General features: G+C 35.2%; 1 protein-coding gene across 1 annotated transcript; it reads right to left on the bottom strand.

Annotated features, from left to right (window-relative positions):
- Window positions 1–23,633, bottom strand: LOC132555508 (GMP synthase [glutamine-hydrolyzing]-like). Its single transcript, XM_060219860.1, has 16 exons — window positions 23,587–23,633; window positions 20,732–20,829; window positions 19,136–19,227; window positions 17,620–17,734; window positions 16,832–16,929; window positions 15,846–15,949; window positions 14,538–14,731; window positions 13,883–14,048; window positions 13,216–13,367; window positions 12,088–12,148; window positions 11,653–11,871; window positions 11,119–11,234; window positions 10,383–10,508; window positions 9,845–9,960; window positions 8,673–8,947; window positions 1–6,605 (listed from the first exon to the last, which is right to left on the bottom strand). Exons 2-16 carry the CDS (start codon window positions 20,819–20,821, stop codon window positions 6,466–6,468), a joined length of 2,064 nt encoding a protein of 687 aa, XP_060075843.1. The 5' UTR covers window positions 20,822–20,829; window positions 23,587–23,633; the 3' UTR covers window positions 1–6,465.
- Between the last annotated feature and the right edge of the window lie 15 nt (window positions 23,634–23,648).

Genomic DNA, 23,648 nt, shown 5'->3' with positions numbered 1-23,648 from the left:
TTTCTTATTTTGAAGATTTTATTGTTTTGACCACAATGATACACAGCCTTACAGTGTATAACTGAGTGATCTAGAAATACTGTCCTCCCTGATCCCTGAAATTCTCCTCCTAAATTACACTGTGAAGTTGATATTACAATTAGAGTATACTTTCTTAACAAACCAGACAAGTAGGATTCCATGGGGACTAAACTTCTGGGAAAAATTATCTTTAACAAACATTCCATATATTCATGATTAGAATCTATTTTAAGTTAGTGTAGACCTCTATGTGTTGATAAAAGTTCTTTTACAGACTCGTAAAACTTTTTTATGTACTGATATCAGTGATAAACCTCAGTTCCTTATTTGGAGATGCTATTAAAGCCAGATTTATTGTGTCTATTTAATGTATGTACTTCGTATTGTGAAAAATTACAGCAGTTCTTTGACAACTTTGAAACACTTAAACATGATGGAAAATTATGTCTCATGTTGATAATGCTGATAAATTTTGTCTGCCCACATGACGAAATGCAACTCACTTCATACAATATTTACTGTAAATATAATTAATTACATGCAATGAAATTTCAGTGCATTATCACTTATTGGCAATGATAAATCAACGCATCCACAATAAATACTAAAATAAAGCAGTGCCTAAAATCTGCAATTACCACGATCATGTTGTAGTAAATATTTTCAGTGTAAAAAGCGTTACACAAGGACACCTAAAATCTGTATGTTTACATTATGCTTTAGTAGTCAGAACATCGATCTTGGTACATAAGTATGATATATCGATTGCTTTGCATCATTCCTAGCTATTAATTATAGATTTTGTGTTAACCGAGACACAGTACGATACGAACTGTTAGTCTGATCATCACAAGGTAGATCACATGAAAAGAAACCTATTGTAAGTTTTTCTTTGGGAAATAATTCTTGATTAATTTAGTATAAGGACTGTTAAATAAACAGGTTCTGAAGAACACGTTGCATTAAAGCACAGAAACAACTAAGTAAAGTCTGGCTTTACCTAATGCTATTTAATCTTTTTGAAGCATACAACACTTCACTGGAACACACTCCCTTTCAATACTGGTATATTGTGGTAGTTTTGCATATTTGTATGGACAAATAAACTAGATAAAGACTATATTGACACAGAGATTCATCAGCCACATAGTAAGCATAAGTTCTGCCTCGTAAATCAAACTCAATAAACATACATCTGGATTCTCTCATCTGAAACAATACAATATCAACTAGCAGCATTCAAATACAGTCTTTCTCTCAATATCAAAAGGTGTTTCTCTCCATACCATGTTTCCATCATAGTGTTTCCCACCTTACATTGTATCTTAGTTTACCCTTCATACCTTAGTTTCTCTCATATCCATAACATTTTCCCTCCATTTCATAAAGTGTTTCCCTCCATACTATATATAGCATTTCCCTCCATACCATGTTTTCCTCCACATCAGTTTCCCACCTTACTCTAGTTTCCATTCTTACCATAGTGTTTCCCTCTGTATCATAGCCCTGCCCTCCATACCAGTGTTTCCCTTCTTACTGTAGTGTTTCCCTCTGTATCATAGCCCTGCCCTCCATACCAGTGTTTCCCTCTGTATCATAGCCCTGCTCTCCATACCAGTGTTTCCCTCTGTATCATAGCCTTGCCCTCCATACCAGTGTTTCCCTCTGTATCATAGCCCTGCCCTCCATACCAGTGTTTCCCTCTGTATCATAGCTTTGCCCTCCATACCAGTGTTTCCCTCTGTATCATAGCCTTGCCCTCCATACCAGTGTTTCCCTCTGTATCATAGCCTTGCCCTCCATACCAGTGTTTCCCTTCTTATCATAGTGTTTCCCTCTGTATCATAGCCTTGCCCTCCATACCAGTGTTTCCCTCTGTATCATAGCCTTGCCCTCCATACCAGTGTTTCCCTCTGTATCATAGCCTTGCCCTCCATACCAGTGTTTCCCTCTGTATCATAGCCCTGCCCTCCATACCAGTGTTTCCCTCTGTATCATAGCCTTGCCCTCCATACCAGTGTTTCCCACTGTATCATAGCCTTGCCCTCCATACCAGTGTTTCCCTCTGTATCATAGCATTTCCCTCCACACCTTAGGGTTTTCCTCAATACCACAGCAATTTCCCCCATGTTGAAGTTTCCCACTGTACAAATGTGTTTCCCTCCATAACATACAGTGTTCCCCTCTGTGTCATGAAGTGTTCCCTCCATATCATACAGTGTTCCCCTCTGTGTCATACAGTGTTTCCCTCCATAACATACAGTTTTCCCTCTGTGTCATACAGTGTTCCCCTCCATATCATAGTGTTCCCCTCTGTGTCATACAGTGTTCCCCTCCGTATCATAAAAATTTTCCTTTGTATCATAGTTTTTCCCTCTGAACTATAAAGCATTTTAACAGTTCAAGTGAATAATACCTTACTTTTGCCTCCTGTTTCTACTTGGGTTGTAACATATAATTGCTGAATGTATTTAGAAGGAATAGACTGCAAGACAAGTGTATGGTGATGGGCCACTATACTTAATATATGATTTACAGAAAGGGCCACAATATTCAATATCTCACTTATCGAAAGGGCATGTTACTCTTTTACAGAAAGAGCAAGATTTCTTAACATCTCATTTACAGATGTAACCATAAGAAAAGAGGAAGTATAATGCATGCTTTTTATGCAAATGAAATTGTTGTAATATTATAAATCTTCAAGGTTTTTTACATCAAAATTGGCGACATGACCCACAAAGTGTATTCCACGCAGATCTATAAACACAGATGACTAGAGTTAGAACCTCCAACTTATCTTGACCTTGTTGTTAGTGTACCATGATATGGTGTATAATATACAAACTGCATGTAGACCAGGTTTCTTGGTTAACAAGGCATCGGAAACAATACAAATCCCTTGCTCTCATTCATAATCAAGTTATGTTGCATCTAAGAATTTCTATATATAGTAACGGAGACCTTAAAGTTGACCCTAGCATGATGAAACATGAACTCCTTCATGGTATTATCATACTTGACCAATATGTAATGTTTAATTAAAACATTCCGAGCTAGAAAAATGAGACTTTAAATATAAATTTCGAATCAATGATAAATTAGAGTATAATGATACAAATTGTGATATTTTCCAAAAGCTGGAAAAACCTCATGTCAAGGTCATTTGAATATAACTGAGATGTCCCCATGAAACTATCAAAGCCCTGTAATATCAGCAAATTTAAAATTACGTAGTTATTTCATGGTAGTAAGTTAACTGGATATTGAACCGAGGATGTATTATACAGATTTACATTTCAAATGATTCTTTCAAAGTACATACAAATCGCACAAATATTTACACTTTATACAAAATCAGCATTTTCCATTTACATCAGTAGCATTGCACTTCATTACCTTTGCATACTTTACATACAATGACAGACAGTGATGACCTGCTAGAGAAGTCAACTTCTGATAAACCTGCACCAAGTTGTATCCATTGATTAACTGTTTCCATCACCTGCTGAGACAAGCAACACCACAGGTTTCTGTCACTTTTCTGAGACATATGACACCATAAATTTCTGTCACATTTCTCAGACAAGCAACACCACAGGTTTCTGTCACTTTTCTGAGACATACGACACCATAAATTTCTGTCACATTTCTCAGACAAGCATCATCAAAAGTTTCTGTCACTTTTCTGAGACATACGACACCATAAATTTCTGTCACATTTCTCAGACAAGCATCATCACAAGTTTCTGTCACTTTTCTGAGACATACGACACCATAAATTTCTGTCACATTTCTCAGACAAGCAACACCACAGGTTTCTGTCACTTTTCTGAGACATACGACACCATAAATTTCTGTCACATTTCTCAGACAAGCATCATCAAAAGTTTCTGTCACTTTTCTGAGACATACGACACCATAAATTTCTGTCACATTTCTCAGACAAGCATCATCACAAGTTTCTGTCACTTTTCTCAGACAAGCAACATCACAAGTTTCTGTCACATTTCTCAGACAAGCAACACCACAAGTTTCTGTCACTTTTCTCAGACAAGCATCATCAAAAGTTTCTGTCACATTTCTCAGACAAGCAACATCACAAGTTTCTGTCACATTTCTCAGACAAGCAACATCACAAGTTTCTGTCACATTTCTCAGACAAGCAACACCACAAGTTTCTGTCACATATCTCAGACAAGCAACACCACAAGTTTCTGTCACATATCTCAGACAAGCAACATCACAAGTTTCTGTCACATTTCTCAGACAAGCATCATCACAAGTTTCTGTCACTTTTCTCAGACAAGCAACATCACAGGTTTCTGTCACTTTTCTTAGACAAGCAACATCAAAGGTATTTAGATAAAAACATGAGCTATTGGCATTGCTGAGTGTCAGAGGGAAAAAATCTTTCTCTCTAAAGCAGTCAATGAAATGTAAATAAAATAAGACATTTTTTTATCACTGACTAGAAGATGGTCCTTGGAGCCTGCCTGTGTGAAATGATTAAACTGAAGACACAATTAATGTGATAACAATGTCACACACATGGATTCAGAAAATTCGTCAACATGTGTTAGCTGTGATATTTGATAATAAAATGACATTGAAATGCTATGAATCATACTACATTCCTTACTGAAATCACTGACTTTTTGAGACAGTATCTGTCGTAAGGACTTAGCATTTTAGTAGTTTTTGTCACACGGTGATGACCTTTATTGACAGGTAAATGTAACATAAGGATGACCTTTAAAGACAGGTAATTGTAATACTGAGATGACTTTTAGAGAGGTATTGGTGTTATTGACCTGACTTTTGAATACAGGTGAATCATAAACACATCCTGGTGTATCTATCATCAATACAAGTAATCAATAATCAATATAGTGACCAATAGGGGGGAGGGCAGTCCGAATGGTCAGATTGTTCAGTTAGACCAGCAGTGTTGTAAACATTTGGACTAATTAGAACATTCACAAAAACTATGGCCACCTATTTTCTTTTGCTTTTGCACCATAAAGTTACAATCTTTTCTCCAGCACTCAAACTGAACGGATCACAAATGCCTTTAATGACATGACAATAGCATAACACCCATTCAACAATCAGAAACAAACATGACATCTTCGCAAAAAAATCTTTAACAGACCTGACATTCTTGATAGACATTGCATTCTTAGGGAAATATCTTCACAGACATGGCATTCTTACAAAAGTGTCTTCACATACATAACATTTTGACATAAATATCTTTACAGAATATCTCTACTCATATAACATTCTTACGAAAATATCTTTACAGACCTGACATTTTTTACAGAAATATTTTCACAGACAGGACATTCTTACAGAAATATTTTCACAGACCAGAAATTCTTTGTAATATGTTACCAGACAAGACATTCTTACAGAAATTTCTTACCAGATATGACATTCTTTTGGAAATTCTATACAGTATAACCTCAATAAACTAACATCTTGTCTGCCTATCCAGACATGCAGCTTTTACTGTAAAATTTATAAGTTACTTGTCCATTACACCTATGGAAACTTTTAGATACAATAAAAATTGTATTAAATGAAAAAAAAAACTAAGCATCAATACAAAACATCATGACAGGCAGTAAATCAATAAAACACATTTAAATGTACACTTTGGAGTTGTATACACAGTATAAACAACTGATCCATGAATTCAGTCAGCCATGAAGTCAATAACCATATGCAAGTAAATTCAGTGACACTGTAGCGGTGATATCCGGGGCACACAAAAGGATATTTACATAACTGTTCCAAAAACCATCATGGCTAACTTGGTATAAACATTTTGCATTAAATTTGATGTATTTAATAGTAGGAAAATCTATTTGAATAAAACAGGTAGCAGTTAGTGAATTTGGCAGTAAAGTGGATGCATTTAATTGTTGTGAAAAATCATGGTCATACTGTATATTTAACCTGAACACAAACAGTCTGTTTAAAAATCACATATTCATCAGGGGACCTATAACAAGCATTCAGGACCAAAGAAACCACAACACATCTATAATTTCTGATGCACATTAACACGATCAATTTAACATATATCTAAACATTCACATGACCTTATGTTAAAATTATCTACCATGTCAGCAAAATTATTTTAAAAATTCCAATCAATATTTGTCCACTCCTTTCCACACTCACTGTTACCTAAACAAACCAACACAAAGACACACAGTAAGCAGTAATTACAGGTAACAAACTTATATAAATTAACAAATCACAGTTCATGCAACTGACCAATAGCAAGTCAGAAACCATTTATCCAATCAGTGATGAGGTGAAATCTCTCTTCCAATCATTGACTCCGAGTTAAACAACCAATCACAATTTGTGTTCAGACATATGTGTCCTCATACTGATTAAGAGCCGATATTATTGCTAAAACAACCAGCCTCATTCCCATTCTGTTGTGCCTGGAGGTTTCGATGTCATATCATACATAACACGCGAGATTCCGGGGACTGTTAACACGCTCTCCACAATTTTATCTACCACCTGAAAAAGAGAAAACAGAACCATAACAAAGGGCATTTCTGAACAGTTGCTTGTATTGTATTCAAGGAGCAAAGATTTTAAGTCTCAACTACAAGTACTTTTCTCTGAGAAGTCAAATTTCTCCCAGAACTAAAACCTGAGTGTGGCACACAGAGACAAAGTGATGCTTAAAGCCCTGTCCAGACAGAAAATCATTTGTCATGGCTATCTCGACATTAATGTGCCTCTCCATACCCTTTATGTAGCCTATTGTGGTGATATCAGACCAGCAAATTGGAAACCCTTTATGTAGCCCTATTGTGGTGTTATAAGACCAGCTAATTGGAAACCCTTGATGTAGCCCTATTGTGGTGTTATAAGACCAGCTAATTGGAAACCCTTTAAGTAGCCCTATTGTGGTGTTATAAGACCAGCTAATTGGAAACCCTTGATGTAGCCCTATTGTGGTGTTATAAGACCAGCTAATTGGAAACCCTTGATGTAGCCCTATTGTGATGTTATAAGACCAGCTAACTGGATCAGGCCACTAATACATTCCATAGCTATACTGTCCCTGTTCCATTTCAACTGATAATAATTGTTTTCAATAGTATATATAAAAAAAAAAAATCAATGCACCATATTTTCTGGGTTATAAATCACACCAGTATATAGACTGCAGAGCCATTTTTTTTATCGATTTTAAGAAATTTGATTCACATATTAGCTGCACTGGAATATAAGCTGCATCTTTTCATACTCCATTGAAACCGTTATGTTGACCAAAGTTTGTTGATATAACAGACTAGAGAAGTATTTATTAAGATGGTCAGTGAAACTTATCATGAAGTTTGCAAATGAAATATACACAAATATTTGACTTTCTTGATGTATTTATACTGATCATGCAAAATACACAAAATAGCAAATATTGAACTCGTTCGGCTCGGGGACTTCAAGGGTTCGTACATATCATAAGCCTTGACGTTATGTACAGTTTACTAAACAATCTCTCCACCAGTGTTTGTAGTGTTAAATTTTAACAGAGGCCCATACATGCTGACTAAATTCTTCAAATCTCATAGTATTACCTTTTGTAACTTACACACAGCTGTTCGAATTGAAAACAAGCATGGCAGTCTTACTAGAATTTTACCTAGCTATCACCCAATGGTCTATTGATCCCAGGATGCAATAGACACTTGTAAACTACTGCCATGCCTTCTTGTAATTGCTGTTAAGTATTGGTATGCTACAATTTTTCTTTATTCAATTGTGCATATTATGTTTTCTTCCACATATAAGCGGCACTGATATATATAAACTGCACGCCTGACCCACAAGAAAACAATTTGTGGCTTATAATCTGGAAAATGCAGCATATGTATTTCTTCGATTCCAACTAATTTCCTCTGTTAGACTTAATTAGTAAATGAAGGGATAATAGGTCCCTAGGGCAAGTTAAACTGGGGCTAGTAGGGAACACAGAGAAATTACAATTTGTATTTAGGGGTTTAATGAGATGTTGTTTGAGCAATTGAACATAATGTTTCAATTGCACGTGCCTATACAAAAAGGTGACAGTTTCCAAGAAAATTGGTAGATTTACCACTTCTAAGATTGCCAACCTTCGAACCTATGGCCTTGAAATTTGGTCCTAAATATCTATTACAACTTCTAAGTTTAGAGTCTATCTATTACAAATAACTTATGACTTTAGAGTCTATCTATTACAAGTAACTTATGACTTTAGAATCTATCTATTACAAGTAACTTATGACTTTAGAGTCTATCTATCACAAATAACTTATGACTTTAGAGTCTATCTATCACAAATAACTTATGACTTTAGAGTCTATCTATCACAAATAACTTATGACTTTAGAGTCTATCTATCACAAATAACTTCTGACTTGAAAGTCTAACTATTAAAACTTTTACATGTGATGATTTTGACTAGATAACAAATAACTTATGACTTATAGAGTCTATCTATCACAAATAACTTATGACTTTAGGGTCTATCTATCACAAATTACTTATGACTTTAGAGTATATTAACTTATGACTTTAGAGTCCTATCACAAATAACTTATGACTTTAGACTATCACAAATAACTTATGACTTGCTACTCCGGTCATGAAGTCGTTGGTAATAAAAGTCCTTATGACAACAGATCTTTGACACGATGGCTGATGTAGTACTGGGTCACGATCAAAATGTAGTGGAGTTATAACCACGGGCATCTGGCTAAGTTTGCTGAAGGAATCTGTTTCCTGTAGGACCTTGGATGCCATATGGTCAGCCTGGCGTAGCGTACTGAGTACACCAGCCGTCAAGAATGTAGGCGTCACATCTTCTATAGCAAACTTCACAGCACCACCAAATACATATACTACCCTTAAATGTAAAACAAACTAATTACATACCCTAAACATAGAACACACCAAATACATACCCTTCTCAACATATAACTAAATACATACCCTACCCTAAAATAAATCAAGAGGTCTACGGGTATTAATGGTCATCTGACTACAAAAACTTTCAGCAAAGAGAAGGGTTGTTTTTTCTATTCTGAATGAAATCTTACTAAGAAACTATTTTCCATGATGCAGATGGTCGTTTTGGTAAGTAGTAAGTAACTGTAACAAGTGTTACCTATTTCTTCACAATAAAGTTGGAGCTCAATCCAACTGGTGAAACTTTGTTTGAAATAGGTGTTGCACAGGAAAACCATGATTTCACAATCATGTTACAAAATGGCCTCCTGGCTGCCATGCCAAAGTTTTGACAAGGTAGAAAAATAACAAAACTTTGTTAGCCACCTTTCCTTAACATCCCCCCTCCACACCATTTTTAGCTCAATGGCACTAGTAGAACTGAAGAAGAAGTTTAAAATATTTTTTTTTTCAAGATGGAAGCCATCTTGGATTTCAGACATACCTGAAAAATCACAACACTTGGTCAGGACCATATTAAGATCATTCATGCATGTTTGAGCTCCATCCAACTGATGGAACTTGAGAAGAAGTTTAAAATGTTTATGCACTGCAGTAGGTGGACGAAAATGGACAAAACACAATGGCTATAGGTCATCATGACCTACATATACTACCCTCAGCATAGAACAAACTAAATACATACACTACCCTTAACATAGAAACAACCCTTAAAGAAATCTGGAGGTATAATAAATATGTTATCACAAAAATATGTTTGATATATATAAATAGTACCTGACAATTTGTCGGTGTTACATTCCTTTTCCAAACATTTAAATAAGAGAACATTTACCTGTTAATATTATGACAAATCCTGGGGATGATCTTTGCTAGCATCGTCAGGTTACTCCAGTTAGGTTTACTGTTTCCGGACAGAGCTGCCACATAACTGTAACTTCTACAGTCTCCCTGTAATAAATCACAATGTTAGACTCAGTAAACGTTACACCGTAACAATTTTGATAAAAAGCAGTGTGGCATTACAACCCTTACCTGGACTTCCACAGATTTCATAGGAAACAATGTGGCATTACAATCCTTACCTGGACTTCCACAGTTTTTACAGGAAATAGTGTGGCATTATGACCCTTACCTGCACATCCACATAGTTTTTATATATGGCAATGCGACCCTAACCTGGACTCCTACAGTTTTGATAGGCAGTAGTGTGGCATGACCCTTACCTAGACTCCTACAGTTTTGATAGGCAGTAGTGTGGCAATATGACCCTTACCTGGACTCCTACAGTTTTGATAGGCAGTAGTGTGGCAATATGACCCTTACCTGGACTCCTATAGTTTTGATAGGCAGTAGTGTGGCATGACCCTTACCTGGACTCCTACAGTTTTGATAGGCAATAGTGTGGCACACAGGTTATCAGATTTAGAAATAGCCAGCAGATTCTCCTGATCTTCTTCAGACATTCCACTTTGTAACTCCATCAATAATTTGTGGGGCTGCAACAAGATAAACAACACAAACATCTGTATTGATATCAGGTGTGACTAGGCAATCTTAAACATAGCATCTATATTGATAACAGGTGAGAATAGGCAATCTTAAACATAGCATCTATATTGATATCAGGTGTGACTGAAGGCAATCTTAAACATAGCATCTATATTGATATCAGGTGAGACTAGGCAATCTTTAACAAAGCATCTATATTGATATCAGGTGAGACTGAAGGCAATCTTAAACAAAACATTTATATTGATATCAGGTGTGACTGTAGGAAATCTTGGCAATAAATATTAACAGCTATAATTTTTTTTTTCCCGAGAAGGATGGGGCGGGGCATAACAACATCCACTACAGGATATTTGTGGCAGAGCCCAGCATACTTTTTGATCTCGAAACATTTTCTGTATCTTTACTTTTTTGTTTTAGCAATGATGCAATTGTCATCAACAGACAGCAGTGTTGCAGGTACATAAATGTAAAATAAACATGAGTACATTTTGATAAATTCATAAAAATAACGCAACATGAAAATATCTGCAATCAGATAAAATTTACTGTCAGATCAAAATTGTAGTAAGGTATTTTCTGAAAAAGCTCTCTTACTGTTTTCATGGCATCAACATAATTGGCAATAAATCTCAATTTGACATTCGTCTCAGCAAAGTCTTTACACATATAGGGTTCCTCAGCACATATCACACGTATAGCGAGACCAGGGCCTGCAATAGGAAATAATTCAGGAATCTAAAGCTGTTTTTAAATATTGGATCCAAACTCAAATAACAATGTTGATGTAGTAAGATAATGTATGAATCAACTGTCTGATCCAACTTCCTAAAAGATGAGAATATTGTCAGCAAGACATATATGTAGGTAATTTTTTTTATATATGTTCATACAAAAATGTCACAAATAAAATCTAGATATTGTATATGAATAAAATGTATTTCCAAAATTTAAACGATAATTGTACAGATGAATAATAATAAACTGTGAATCCTGTCTTATTCAAAACACTGGGAACATATTAATGTACCAAGAACTCACGAGGGAAATGTTTAAAGATTGTCGGTTGACATATTAATCAGAATCAAATCTAACATTCCATTACCAGACTTAAAGGATCACACTACTCACCAGGGAATGGGTGCCTGTTGACTAGTTCTGAAGGTAAACCAAGGTCACGACCTATCTGTCGCACCTCATCCTTGTGAAAGTCTTTAAGGGGTTCTACAACACGTCCCTGTCGACGCAGCTCACGCACCAGCTCTGTGTCATTGTGATGCGTTTTTATAGCATCTGCTTTCCCACTGGCTAACTCAGATGCACTCTCTATAAGGTCTGGCCTTAGCGTTCCTACAGGACAAATAACACATTTGCATTAAATATTGATAAAATGTTATTTAAAAACATTCCGTCAGTGTAAACTATTTGTGAGTGCTTTTTTTTATTTGCATTCTGATTTCGGGAAACACATGCTCTATACCTTTATCATAAGACATCCAGTGTATAGCAACATGAAAATCAGTGGCGATACATGTTCAAGACTTTATAATGTTAACTGATACTGACCTTGACCTAAATATACATCCTCCGGTTTGAGATTTAGTTCTTCTATCACATCATTGGCTACCTGTAAAATGTAGATGTTTGTGAAAAGTATTCCACTGACAAACGACAGGATACATTCATAATAACGTTGCAAGACACTGAAATCTTTTAAAATGAATGTTTCCACTTTAAGCTTTATCACAGGAACCTAAAATGAAATATTATGACTCTACTACATGTACATTAAATACTGTTTCAGAAGACGTGACAACCTTGACCTATGACCCCCTTACTATGATATGGTGTACAGCCTGATGCTATGAGGTGAACATGAACGAAATCTCTTAATGACAAGTTCTCAAGACATCAATTGTGAATGGGATGAATTGCTGTATAACATACTAGTAACACTGGTACACCTCCCAATAAAAGAGCTGGGTGTAAAAAAAATTAATTATATACGATGGACGAACCAGGTGAGATCACTATCAAAACAATGAATAAACAAGACATGATTGTGAATAAAGAAACTATAGATTAAATTCTCTGATGTAACCTTGTGGCAATACCTGGAAGTTCTCAGAAAGCTCTGTGTTAGTAAAGAGTAGGGTGTACCTGTATAGCATATATAAATATACCAGAAATTTCTGTGACGACATACGGCAGAAACACTGTTGAAATTAATTTCATGATTTAGAAATGTTTTGTGAAGTAGAACAAATTTTTTCGACTTTGTTCAACGGAGACAAACTGATCAAGAGGACTGTATCAGATGGACGCCTGTTTTAAGGTTTGTTAGGTGATTTGTGAGGGTGGAGGTAGTAGTAGGTGGTGTCAGGTTGCAGAAACATTGAACTTTTGTCAAACATGTAGTTAAAGGAGTTGCTAGCACAGGTCAGAGGTCTACGCAAACGTTCCCATCTGAACTTCTCCCAACAACAGCCAAACAAATTTGTCTAAAATGTGTCTGGATTATAGTGCAGTCACTTTACACAAAAGGTGTAAATGTCATACAAGTCCCTATAATGGTCAAATGAAATTATTTTTTTCTCCATAAATCTAGTTAACTGAGTGAATTTTACAGAGATCCTTGATTTAAATCTGCTGGAGAGATGGTATAATTTGAAGAAGAAAATGTCCAAAACTCACCCGCATAAAGGTGTCCCCGATGATTTTACGTTTATCCTCTGGGTGGATTGTAGTATTAAGGGTGTCCGTTTTCCTCTTTCTAGAGTTTGGGTCAGTCTTATCGATGTGAACCGATGTGGATCCATTGTAAAAAGTGTGCGCTGCTCGGATCACTGTCGCCAAACAAAAACAAGAGGTCAATACTGATTGACAAAGGATTCTGGATACTAGTACACTTCCATAAGCTTATTTAGGTAAATCTTCTTTACCACAGAACCAATGATAGCCTTATAACCTAAATACCACTGATTATCCTATTACTGGTCCGTGATTGTTGTACATAATCAGATTTTACTTTCTCCTTGTAATTGCTCAGTAAACCAGTTGCTTCACACTTTAGCTATTTTCCAAGGAAAGCAAAATAGCAAAAAATAAATTTTGATAAATTAACTATTTCTCTTTTTGGATAAGGGCCTGCGATTTTGTGAATAAGATGCTAGAGGTGAATGCTAAAAATGATATCTGGTAACATTCTCCACTCATATGTATCATATTAGTGATGGTGTTAATTCTCTATTTGGAACAGACAGAAATATAAAAACTTTAAAATCTAGAATTATCTTGAGATAAAAGTTACACCATAGTTGCCACTCAACTTTGTGCTATAAATAGAATATGATTGTCTTACCTTTGACACTGAGTCCCATGCGAGTAAGTGACTGTTCTACTGAAGAACTCTCATTCTTCCTCATGAAGCCATTGTCTATATGTACAGCTATAACCTGTTCTTCCTTCAGTGCTTTGTGTAGTAGTGCTGCACACACCGTGGAATCCACTCCACCACTTAGTAACATCTACACACAAAACAGACATGTCATGTATGTAGTCACAGGATAATGTATTTATCCCACATGACTCTTAATAAGCCCACCTTATATCTATGGCTGTATAACAGTTTAGACCCATTCGACTTGTGGCAGAATAAATACATATACATGTCAACCAAATATTAACTCCCTTACAACAGCACAAAAGTTGAATAGTATGTTTACAGCAAACAGCAATAAAAATGGTGAACTAAATGTTTATAGCAAAGAGTGAAACAAAGACAAAACAAAAACAAGCAGTCATTTATATAGAAAGAGTTTCTATTGTGTCAAACTAGTTTCTCTTTTTCAACTACGAAATTCTGCCATGTATTTTATAGTTCTATTATAACCTAAGATTTCAAACATAAAATGTTGTCACCACTGGAAAAGTAACACCTTGGTTACCAGCATTACAAAATCAAAACAAGGAAAACAAAAGTGATGATGCAGAGTTTGACAATCCTGCATGCTTACCAGGACTTTATGGTCTTTGACGGTATCCCTGATGTAGGCGATACAAGCATTCTCACGACTGGCCATAGTGTAGCTTGCCTCACATTTAACTATTGTGAAGAGGAAGTTTTCAAACATGGTCACTCCATGCTCTGTTAGATCTACTTCTGGATGGAACTGTACTCCATATAACTTCTGTTTATCATTAGCTATACCTGTCAAAAGACAGCAAAAACAAATCTATAATATAGTACCATGGTGAAAGTTGTGTTTTTATCAATTATTAACTACAACTCAACATTCTGATTCTGTTAAAATATAAATATTTATTCATTTTACAAGAATTGCGAAACAAGTTATCAGCTTATATCAATCATGCTTGTTGCCCTGGATGGAGTGCACGAGGGGTCTTATTGTGGTAGAAAACTGCAGTACCTGAGGAAAACCCACCAAGTCAAGCAGGTGACACGTTCCTGGAATCGAACCCCGGATGACTAAACAAAAACCTGATATTCTGATACTGTGTGTCAATAGTTCTAACTAAACTTATTTTAATTATAGAAGAATATTTTGTTAAGTGTAGACTAAATTTCATCAACTGATTCATACGAGAATGATTATTATATAAGCAATTAATACTAATTATGCTAAATAAATAGTGCACTATATAAGTAATGTATATCATTAATATTACATACACATGAGTAAGGGCTGTGATGTTTGTTATATTTAAATGTTTACATTATACCTGGTAAACAAACAAATTAAATGTGTACATGAAATGCATGATTAATTTCCTTTTTATTGAAAGACTATATCAAGTATTTTCTCTTCAAAATCAATATGAATGAGTATCAGATAGTGGTGGTCGGTTAGTACAGTAGTACCCACTCACCTTTCACCTAGCCGTTCTGAGCTTGATTCCCAGAACAGACATGAAAAGGGATGGGGTCACCTGCCCGACCACGTGGGTTACTCTAGTTTTTTCCCACAGTAAAACCCTTTAGTGCACTTCTATCCACACCAAAAGGAGTGATAATATAAGCTGATAGCTTGTTTTGCAATTGTTGAAAAATAAATAAGCTTGTTTTGCAATTGTTGAAAAATAAATAAAGTTCATATTATACAAGTCAAACTTGTCCCCTCCCTTCTGGCTAATCCAAATCATGCCTTTTTGAGGAATTCTAATTTGCATATTACTCATTTGATATTATCTCAAGCATTTATGTGATAAATGGATTTATACATCATATTTATAATTTATTTACCTGACAATAAATATCAGGGCAACTCAACCATCCAGACAACACTAGATATTATATACTCTACCTGCCACCAGACTGCCAGACTTTGCCACGACCTTGAACCCATCAGCGACCTTATCTACACTATCTCCATGTGTCAGCAGTACCGTCTGTTCTTTACTTAGTCCTCTGTATCAAAGTCAAAATCACAAGTTACAAATACAATCTACTAACGAAATATATATCACAGTAAAACTTTACTTGGTCTTCTATATCCAAGTCAAAATCACATTTAATGACATGTTAAAATAAAATACACATCACCATAAAAATATCATTTACAATTTTTCCCAAATAACATATCAAACCAGAAAATGTTTTTAAGACTGGCATCAGAATTCCTTACTTAGCAGCGAATCGTTAATAATTTTTATTATAACTAGTTAACTGAGTTGACCTTTGAACTCAAGATACATAAACTAATCTTAGATATTCTCTCACTTAACTTTTAATCAGTTTTTAACTTCAGAAATGAATCATTATAGAGATGCTATTGAAGAAACAGGACAGCATGGGTGTTAGATTGAAAATCTGTAAAATATATCTAACATTACCACAGAGTATAAATTAGTGCGAGAACAGGTAACCAAATATCCAGTTTACAGTTTGGTTGGTATCCTGGAGGTGCTTGTTTTACACACTGGTTACTCTATTTTGGCAAAGAGTATGAATGAGCAAGATTCATAATAGAAATTGTAAATGCCTAGGTAGGGTGTGCATCAGAACTATGTGAAGGATATAAACTTTGCCTGTACATTTGTTACACTTGTTGACATATTTCTGTTAGTGTTGTAGTTTTCTGAAAGTATCCCTAAATGAAACTGATAACCAGCCATATCTGTAACAGTGTGTTGTATATTGTTCGTATGATCAAACAGAATGAGAACAAAAGCAAAGGCAGTTTATCCAGTCATGTTTCCTTTAGTCTGAGTCAGGTATACGGTTGGAATTTTTGCCAACACTTGCAGCATTAGTCAACAGAATCTACAAATTGAGGAAAAATTTGCTCACTTGAATAGGGGCGACTTCGTTTCCACAGTGATGTTAAACTGACCATCCTCACGAGCTTCTTTTTGAACGACACTGCCATTGAACTCCTTGTTCAACATCTGTGATAAATTGAATGAATTAATTCTAGGGGTTGTAGAGATACTACAACAGTTTAAATATAAATATAAACATGGTCTAAAATACAAGGGACATTTTCTAAAAAATAATCCCACAAGTTTAGTATACATCTCAGGAATGGTATCAAAATTACACTCCAAAGTACAGTTAATTGTATCACAGCACACATGTGAATGAATTACATCATCTACTCAGTAAACCTGTCTGACCCTAGGACATCTTGGTTACTCTATTAGTCAAAGAATATAAATGAGCAAGTTCAGGTTCAGGAGTGGAGATAGTGAGAGCAAATAATGACCAACAATGACATAAAATATGGTCGGGTGGCACAGTGGTAATGCACTAGCCTTTCACCAAGCCGTCCGGGGTTTGATTCCCGGAATGGATGTGAAAAGGTATGGGGTCACCTGCCCGACCACGTGGGTTTTCCCTGGGTACTCCGGTTTCCTCCCACACTAAGACCCCTCGCGCTCTTCCATCCGAGCCAACAAGAGTGATTTATATAAGTTGGAAAAACTTGCTTCGCAATTGTTGTAAAATAAATAAAGTTTATTATCATATAAAATACATCTGTAAAAAAAACTAGTAACAGTATATATATACATATGGACCTATTACCAGGATAGCTGGTTTATTGGGTTGTCCTGAATGAAAATGTTGATAAGACCTACCTGCATGCCATAGCATATTCCCAGCACTGGTAATCCACAACGAAATATATCTGGATCATAGCGCGGTGCGTCCTCAGCATATACAGAGTTGGGGCCTCCAGATATGATGATACCTCTGAAGCCAATAACATATCGGATGAAGATCTTAGCAACACTCCACTATCTTTCTGTCAAGGTTAATTTCTCAAACTGAACTTTCTTCGAGCAAATTTCAGTTTTTTATGAAAATTCTAATAAAATTTAATCATCTGTTGTCTTAAAAAAAACAATCATCATGAAATTTTAAAGTTAATTCACTGATCTTCACTGTACATCTTCATACTTCAAATAACAAGACTAGTTGGTGAGTTAGTCCTCTGACATAAGGCCTCACAGAAGTGAACCCATACTCCAGGTATGATGTTTCATTGACGAGTAATGTAGAAGATAGAGCTCACACAAGAAAGTGGAAGGACAGAAGAACAGACAGAGACAACATAAACTATCCAACTATGCACCCCTTCACTGTTCCTGGTGGGGCCTATTAAGACATAACTCTATAAGTATGTATATTCATTAGGGCTGTTCTGATAAGCAATTTGATGACTGAAGGTAAACAATGTGTAATTGATTAATGACTTTCAGAGAGATAGCTGTGAAGTAACGTAATGTTAACAATATCTGAACAATGCATCACATAACTTTGAGAAGAACCAGAATTGTTGTGTTTTGACAAACATGATTGAGACTGAAATTAAAGTATTTATACAAATCATGTGTGTGTCATATGACAGAATATATTATCTGTGTTTAAATGAAGCAAATGCTCTTCTCAGTATTTCATTCCGATTTTGTATCTAGCAGCTGTCAGCAGTTGATAAAAGTCAAAGATTGAAACTATTTAACACAGTTTACAAAATAAACTAACAAAGACAACGAAAAGGAAACATATCACTAGTAATCATAGACATGTCAGCATCATGTTTATAGAAAATACAACCGTAATGAAATGTGATTTTTTTTCCCAAATAACAATTACACCATTATAGGAAAACAAATATTGATCACTAGTACTATTGGTTTAGTAAAGATTTAATCTGTGAAAGAGTGAAACAAATGAAAAAGATTTACACCGCTGACTAACATTAGATCTGTATCCATACTTGAATATGATGTGTTGTTCAGGTTTGTATTCATATCAGTTGATTTCTGCTGACTTAAGATTGATGATATATGGACTTCAGACAATTACATAACACACATCACAAAAATGACATACATATAACCAATTTGTTTTGCTGACAAATCATGTATACATATAGAGCCAAAAGAAACACAACTGTCGGTACAACATGCACAGACGCTAAACTGCTGACGGTTTACTAAAATCGGAAACAGTTAAATATAAACCAAATATGGTTTTACACTCACTATAGTGACAACATTGGTCTCTTTTTAATACATGAATTATGACACAGGTTGTCACTCATTATAGTGACAACATTGATCCCCTTGTTACAGTGTAACGTGTACTCACCTGTATTTGCGTTCCTTGATGGTAAATGCTGGAGTGTCAAGTGGCAGGATATCTGTCTCTACATTTAGTTCTCGGACACGTCTATCAATGACCTGTATACGTAAGATTATCACAATAAAACAAGAATTTTCAATTATAACATTATAACACACACACACCAAAATCTCCTGATATTCAACGACCATGGTATCAGCTATTACAGATCCATCAAAATAATATTCATATCATAGTGCACTAACTTATTCTCAAAATTTGAATAGAAAAAACAAAAAAAACAAAAAAAAACAAAAAAAACAAAAAAAACAAAAAAAACAATAACCAACCAAAATAAGAATCAAAACTGTAAAATTTTAACACTTTAGTTTATACTGTCTTTGATTTAATTTCTATAATTCATACTGAATAATTCAATCAGCCCTCATCTGAAGCCTTCAGTACAGTATGATAAAATATTACAGGAAGCACCTGCAGCCCAATGATTCTACATCATAGACCCTCTTATATCATTTACCTGTCACTAGCATATTGTACAATCCAATTGAAATGGCAGTGTGATTTATATAAATGTAACAGCTGTACACTCAATATACTGATACATTTTTATAAATACAAGGTTCTAAAGTAATGTCGTTTTAAAATCGTGGAAATAAAATGAAAAAGTCTTCAATGAAATTTTGCTTGAAGTAACTATCGCTATAGAGTATGGTTTCTTACAATATTGCCCTCGTCATGAGGGCTTAATTCATTTTCTAAAAAAAATGTTTGAGCTGCACATTTAAGTTTTAATCAGCATAAATATATAAACATATTTATTTACACATAACAAACATATATCTATAACAAATCAAGTATGGCATTCAGGACAACTCAGCAATCAATACACAAATCTATTCTGTACAAATTAACACAAATATTCTACCAGTCTGGATTATGTGACAGCAACCTTAAGACGGAAAGTGATCTGTTAAGTAATGTATCACATCAGTTGTGATTATACATCTTTTGTTTTGACAATAAACCCAGATCAAAAACACCTAGTGTATTTTTTCCAGTATAGTTATTAATGCAATGCTATGAGTAATCTAAAACCTTTAAATCTATATTTAATTAAAATCACTGAAGCATGCTGAAAGGTAAATGCACACTTCAAAGTCAGCATCTACAGTATGTACAATGTATTCTAGCAAACGCTAGCTGGCTCCATGTAATTCACAAAATCTTAATTTCTTTGAGGCAATGAGTGTTACCAAGGTAACAACAACAAATAAACTTTTAACCTGATGCTAACTAAGTCTATCTTTAGAATAAGCTAGGAAAGCTTCTGCATTCAAATCCCTATAGCTAGTTGCATCATTTTTATTTTTTTATCCAGTTCTACGTCCATTATTATGGCCTTTTAAGTAGACAAGCGTGCTGTATAATTAGTGAATACAAGTCTTTCATACTTATCTACAGGGTTAGAACTCAAGAAAAAATTTCTTATTCTGATATTCAATCATAATAAGAAGTGTGAAATTGGAGTGGTTTACCATTAACAGAAAACTTTCCCCATACTACCACTAATCTCTATAGAATCACCTCAAGAACAGCAATTACCTTTCCATACTGGGCACCTGCATCAAGGATGACTATTCTATCACCATCTTTGGTCCCATTAGCCTGCCCCACCGCTGACGACCCATTCATTGCAGAATCTGAAACACACATGACACTGGATATACATAGAAACAGAAGTTCTTCCTATCACAACCAGTAGAAGATTAAAGTATGGCATTTCAATGACTACACGGTTGGTGGAGGAAACCATCTGGATTTCTTACTATCTCGTACACTATGTACATCAGTGCTAGTAAACTCCACACTGGTCATTTGTCTGATGAAGGTGACAGTGTAGTCAACAAAAAGTCACAGAAAATTTTCTACTGGTGTTGTTATAAGAATTTCTATTCTATGTAGAGATAGAAAAAATACAATTTCATATCATAGAAAAGTTAATTTATGTTAGGAAAGACATATTTGTCCTTCTTTTCTGCATCAGTGACTAACTTTGTATTTAACAATACAAACCATGAACTTGATTTATCAGCAACATCAGCATTAAAACAGAGGCAATTATTTGCTTGTATTCCACAGTAACCTTCTGTAATCTGAAGCATGCTCTTGCTACATGTTGCATTAGTATATATATAACCAGCGATATTAGATATATTGATATCTTCCTTACATAACAAGGCACAGTTCTACATATTTTACTTTCAGTAGTTAATCAATGTTGATCAAAGCATTATCTTACTATTAGCCCGGTGACAAGGTTGCTCCATTGGTAGAGTTTTGAGGGTTACAGGCTGGAGCCCCAGTCTGGCCTTGCATTTTCCCCATATTACATTTGTTGGCGGGACAATATGATGCTTACAGTAGGGCCACCCATGACATACAAGTAAAAAGGTAGGGACCAGACAAAGTGTGATTCCCTGGTCTCCCAGGTTGGGCTGAACGCTAACAACTCTCTCCTAAAATCACTTATTACAGAAACCAGGAAACCAGGTACTATTTGGTGCCAGAGACCAACAAACCCTTGTTTCAAACAGGTGAATACTTGATAAGGAGATACCAATCATGACTTGTAAATTGTGTCGTTGAAGGCAACGACTGACATAATGCCATGGAACTGGACTGGGTTGGTTGTTAGTGACTAGGAAGCTCAACTAGAAGAGCATCTACCTCAGAGTTCCGAAGGTCCAGGGTTTGAACCCCTCTGGCAGTGTATTTTTCAAATTTCTGTTGTAGCGCTATGTAGTCTCCTATCCCTTCTATCATCTCTGCATAGAAATACAGTAAAACCATTTGAAACCCTTTCAAAAGAGATTGGTATATAAAAATTTCAGCTGTGTTCTCCAAAGATTATCTTTTAAGCTATGCAATTGAGAATTGTGTTTATGTACTGAAGTTCAGCTTTGTCAAGTGTGGTCAGCACTTGGGTGGGTGACAGTTATGTTTTATCCCAGTTGTATGTTACATTTGGTAGCAGCAAGTAAGCATGGTATCTTGTAGGGTATAACCTTTGAAAACATGGGAAGAACAATGTTCTTGGAGAATTTTTGAGGACTTCAGGTCTAAACCTGAGGTGGCCATATATCCAAATACCTACATAGGTAGCTAAGCTAAGTTTGATGAGGTGACTCTGGCACAAAGACCAGTTGTCTGCTGTGATGCCTCACACTCTGTAAGCTAAGCATAGCTGCACATGAAGTATTTAGAAAACAAAGCCTTGTTGCCTTGATATATTAGCAAAATAATTTACCATGATTTGTTAAAAAGGAAATACCTTTTGGATAAATGTTTGGTAGCTTTTAATCTTAGACATCTGTAGTTGTTCTCATTCTTTTTACAATAGAGCTGTTGTTATTTGTTTACATTTGTCATGGATATGTCCTTATGTATACTTTCTATTTGTTGCATGTTAATAAAATTACCTTTTTGGGTATTTCAGAGTGTTAATCATATTTTCTGGTTGACATGGAACCTCAGATCTTAGAACTTACACATAAATTCTGGACTGTTTAAGTCTGTACAAGACAAAATATAATTTGAAGCTGTTCATTTTCTATATCTACTGTTTTTTCTGTATAATGAACATGTAACTCATAGTATGTAATACAAGCGCAGTTCTTCAAGTGCTGAAGTTGCCCTAGCAAATTAAAAGCCCTATACCATTATTCTGTCAAAACATTACGTCTAAACAACAGGAGTTGATGCAGCAGAGAAGAATTCTTCCAGAAGAGGAACAACATGGAGTATTGGTTTTCCGCACTATTCATGGGCAATGTTAATGAAAAATACTTTTGTAACATTTCTTAAACAGCTTTCTTGAATACATTTGACTTCCTTTTAGTTTTTATTCAATGTAAATATGATTTTGCACAAATGAAATTTGGCACGAATTGAATTTTTTATCCCTCCAACAAATATCAGGACATCACAAAATATCCTCCAGCAAATAAAACGTCAATGTCACAATAATTGTGTGATCGATCGCTCGCTATTGCGCGCCAAATTTGCTTCATTTATTGGAGTTTCTTCGAGTACTAACCAACATTTCTGTTATTTTTCTATATACTTTTATTGACAGAATGTCATTGTGACATATAAGATTCCATTTTCCAGGTACTGCCTGACCCATATTTAAAAATTACACCAGTTAAAATAAGAAGCATTATACACAAAAACATTGTTTCAATCCCGAATACTCCGATCGATGCTGCATTTGTCCGAAAGTGTTATTCTATCACATTCTCACGAAACTTGAAAGTGGTTGTTTACATATTCTGCCGACACGAGGGTCACTAAAGTTGACTTGATCGCGAGCAGCATCAAGCGTAACATTGCATATACAGTTTAAGGTACGCGTTATAATGTGTTTAAACAGATCCAGCGGGCATACATATACTCACATCAGATTTCCACGTAAATTCAGATGTTGTTATTTTTTCTAGTGTCCTTAACACAGTGCAAA

This window comes from Ylistrum balloti, unplaced genomic scaffold (assembly GCF_031769215.1).
Source record: "Ylistrum balloti isolate Yb309-2 unplaced genomic scaffold, AGI_CSIRO_Ybal_v1 Utg369646, whole genome shotgun sequence".
NCBI classification, from domain to species: domain Eukaryota; kingdom Metazoa; phylum Mollusca; class Bivalvia; order Pectinida; family Pectinidae; genus Ylistrum; species Ylistrum balloti.
The sequence above is the reverse complement of the archived record's forward strand: the minus strand, read 5'-3'. Positions and strand labels throughout refer to the sequence as shown.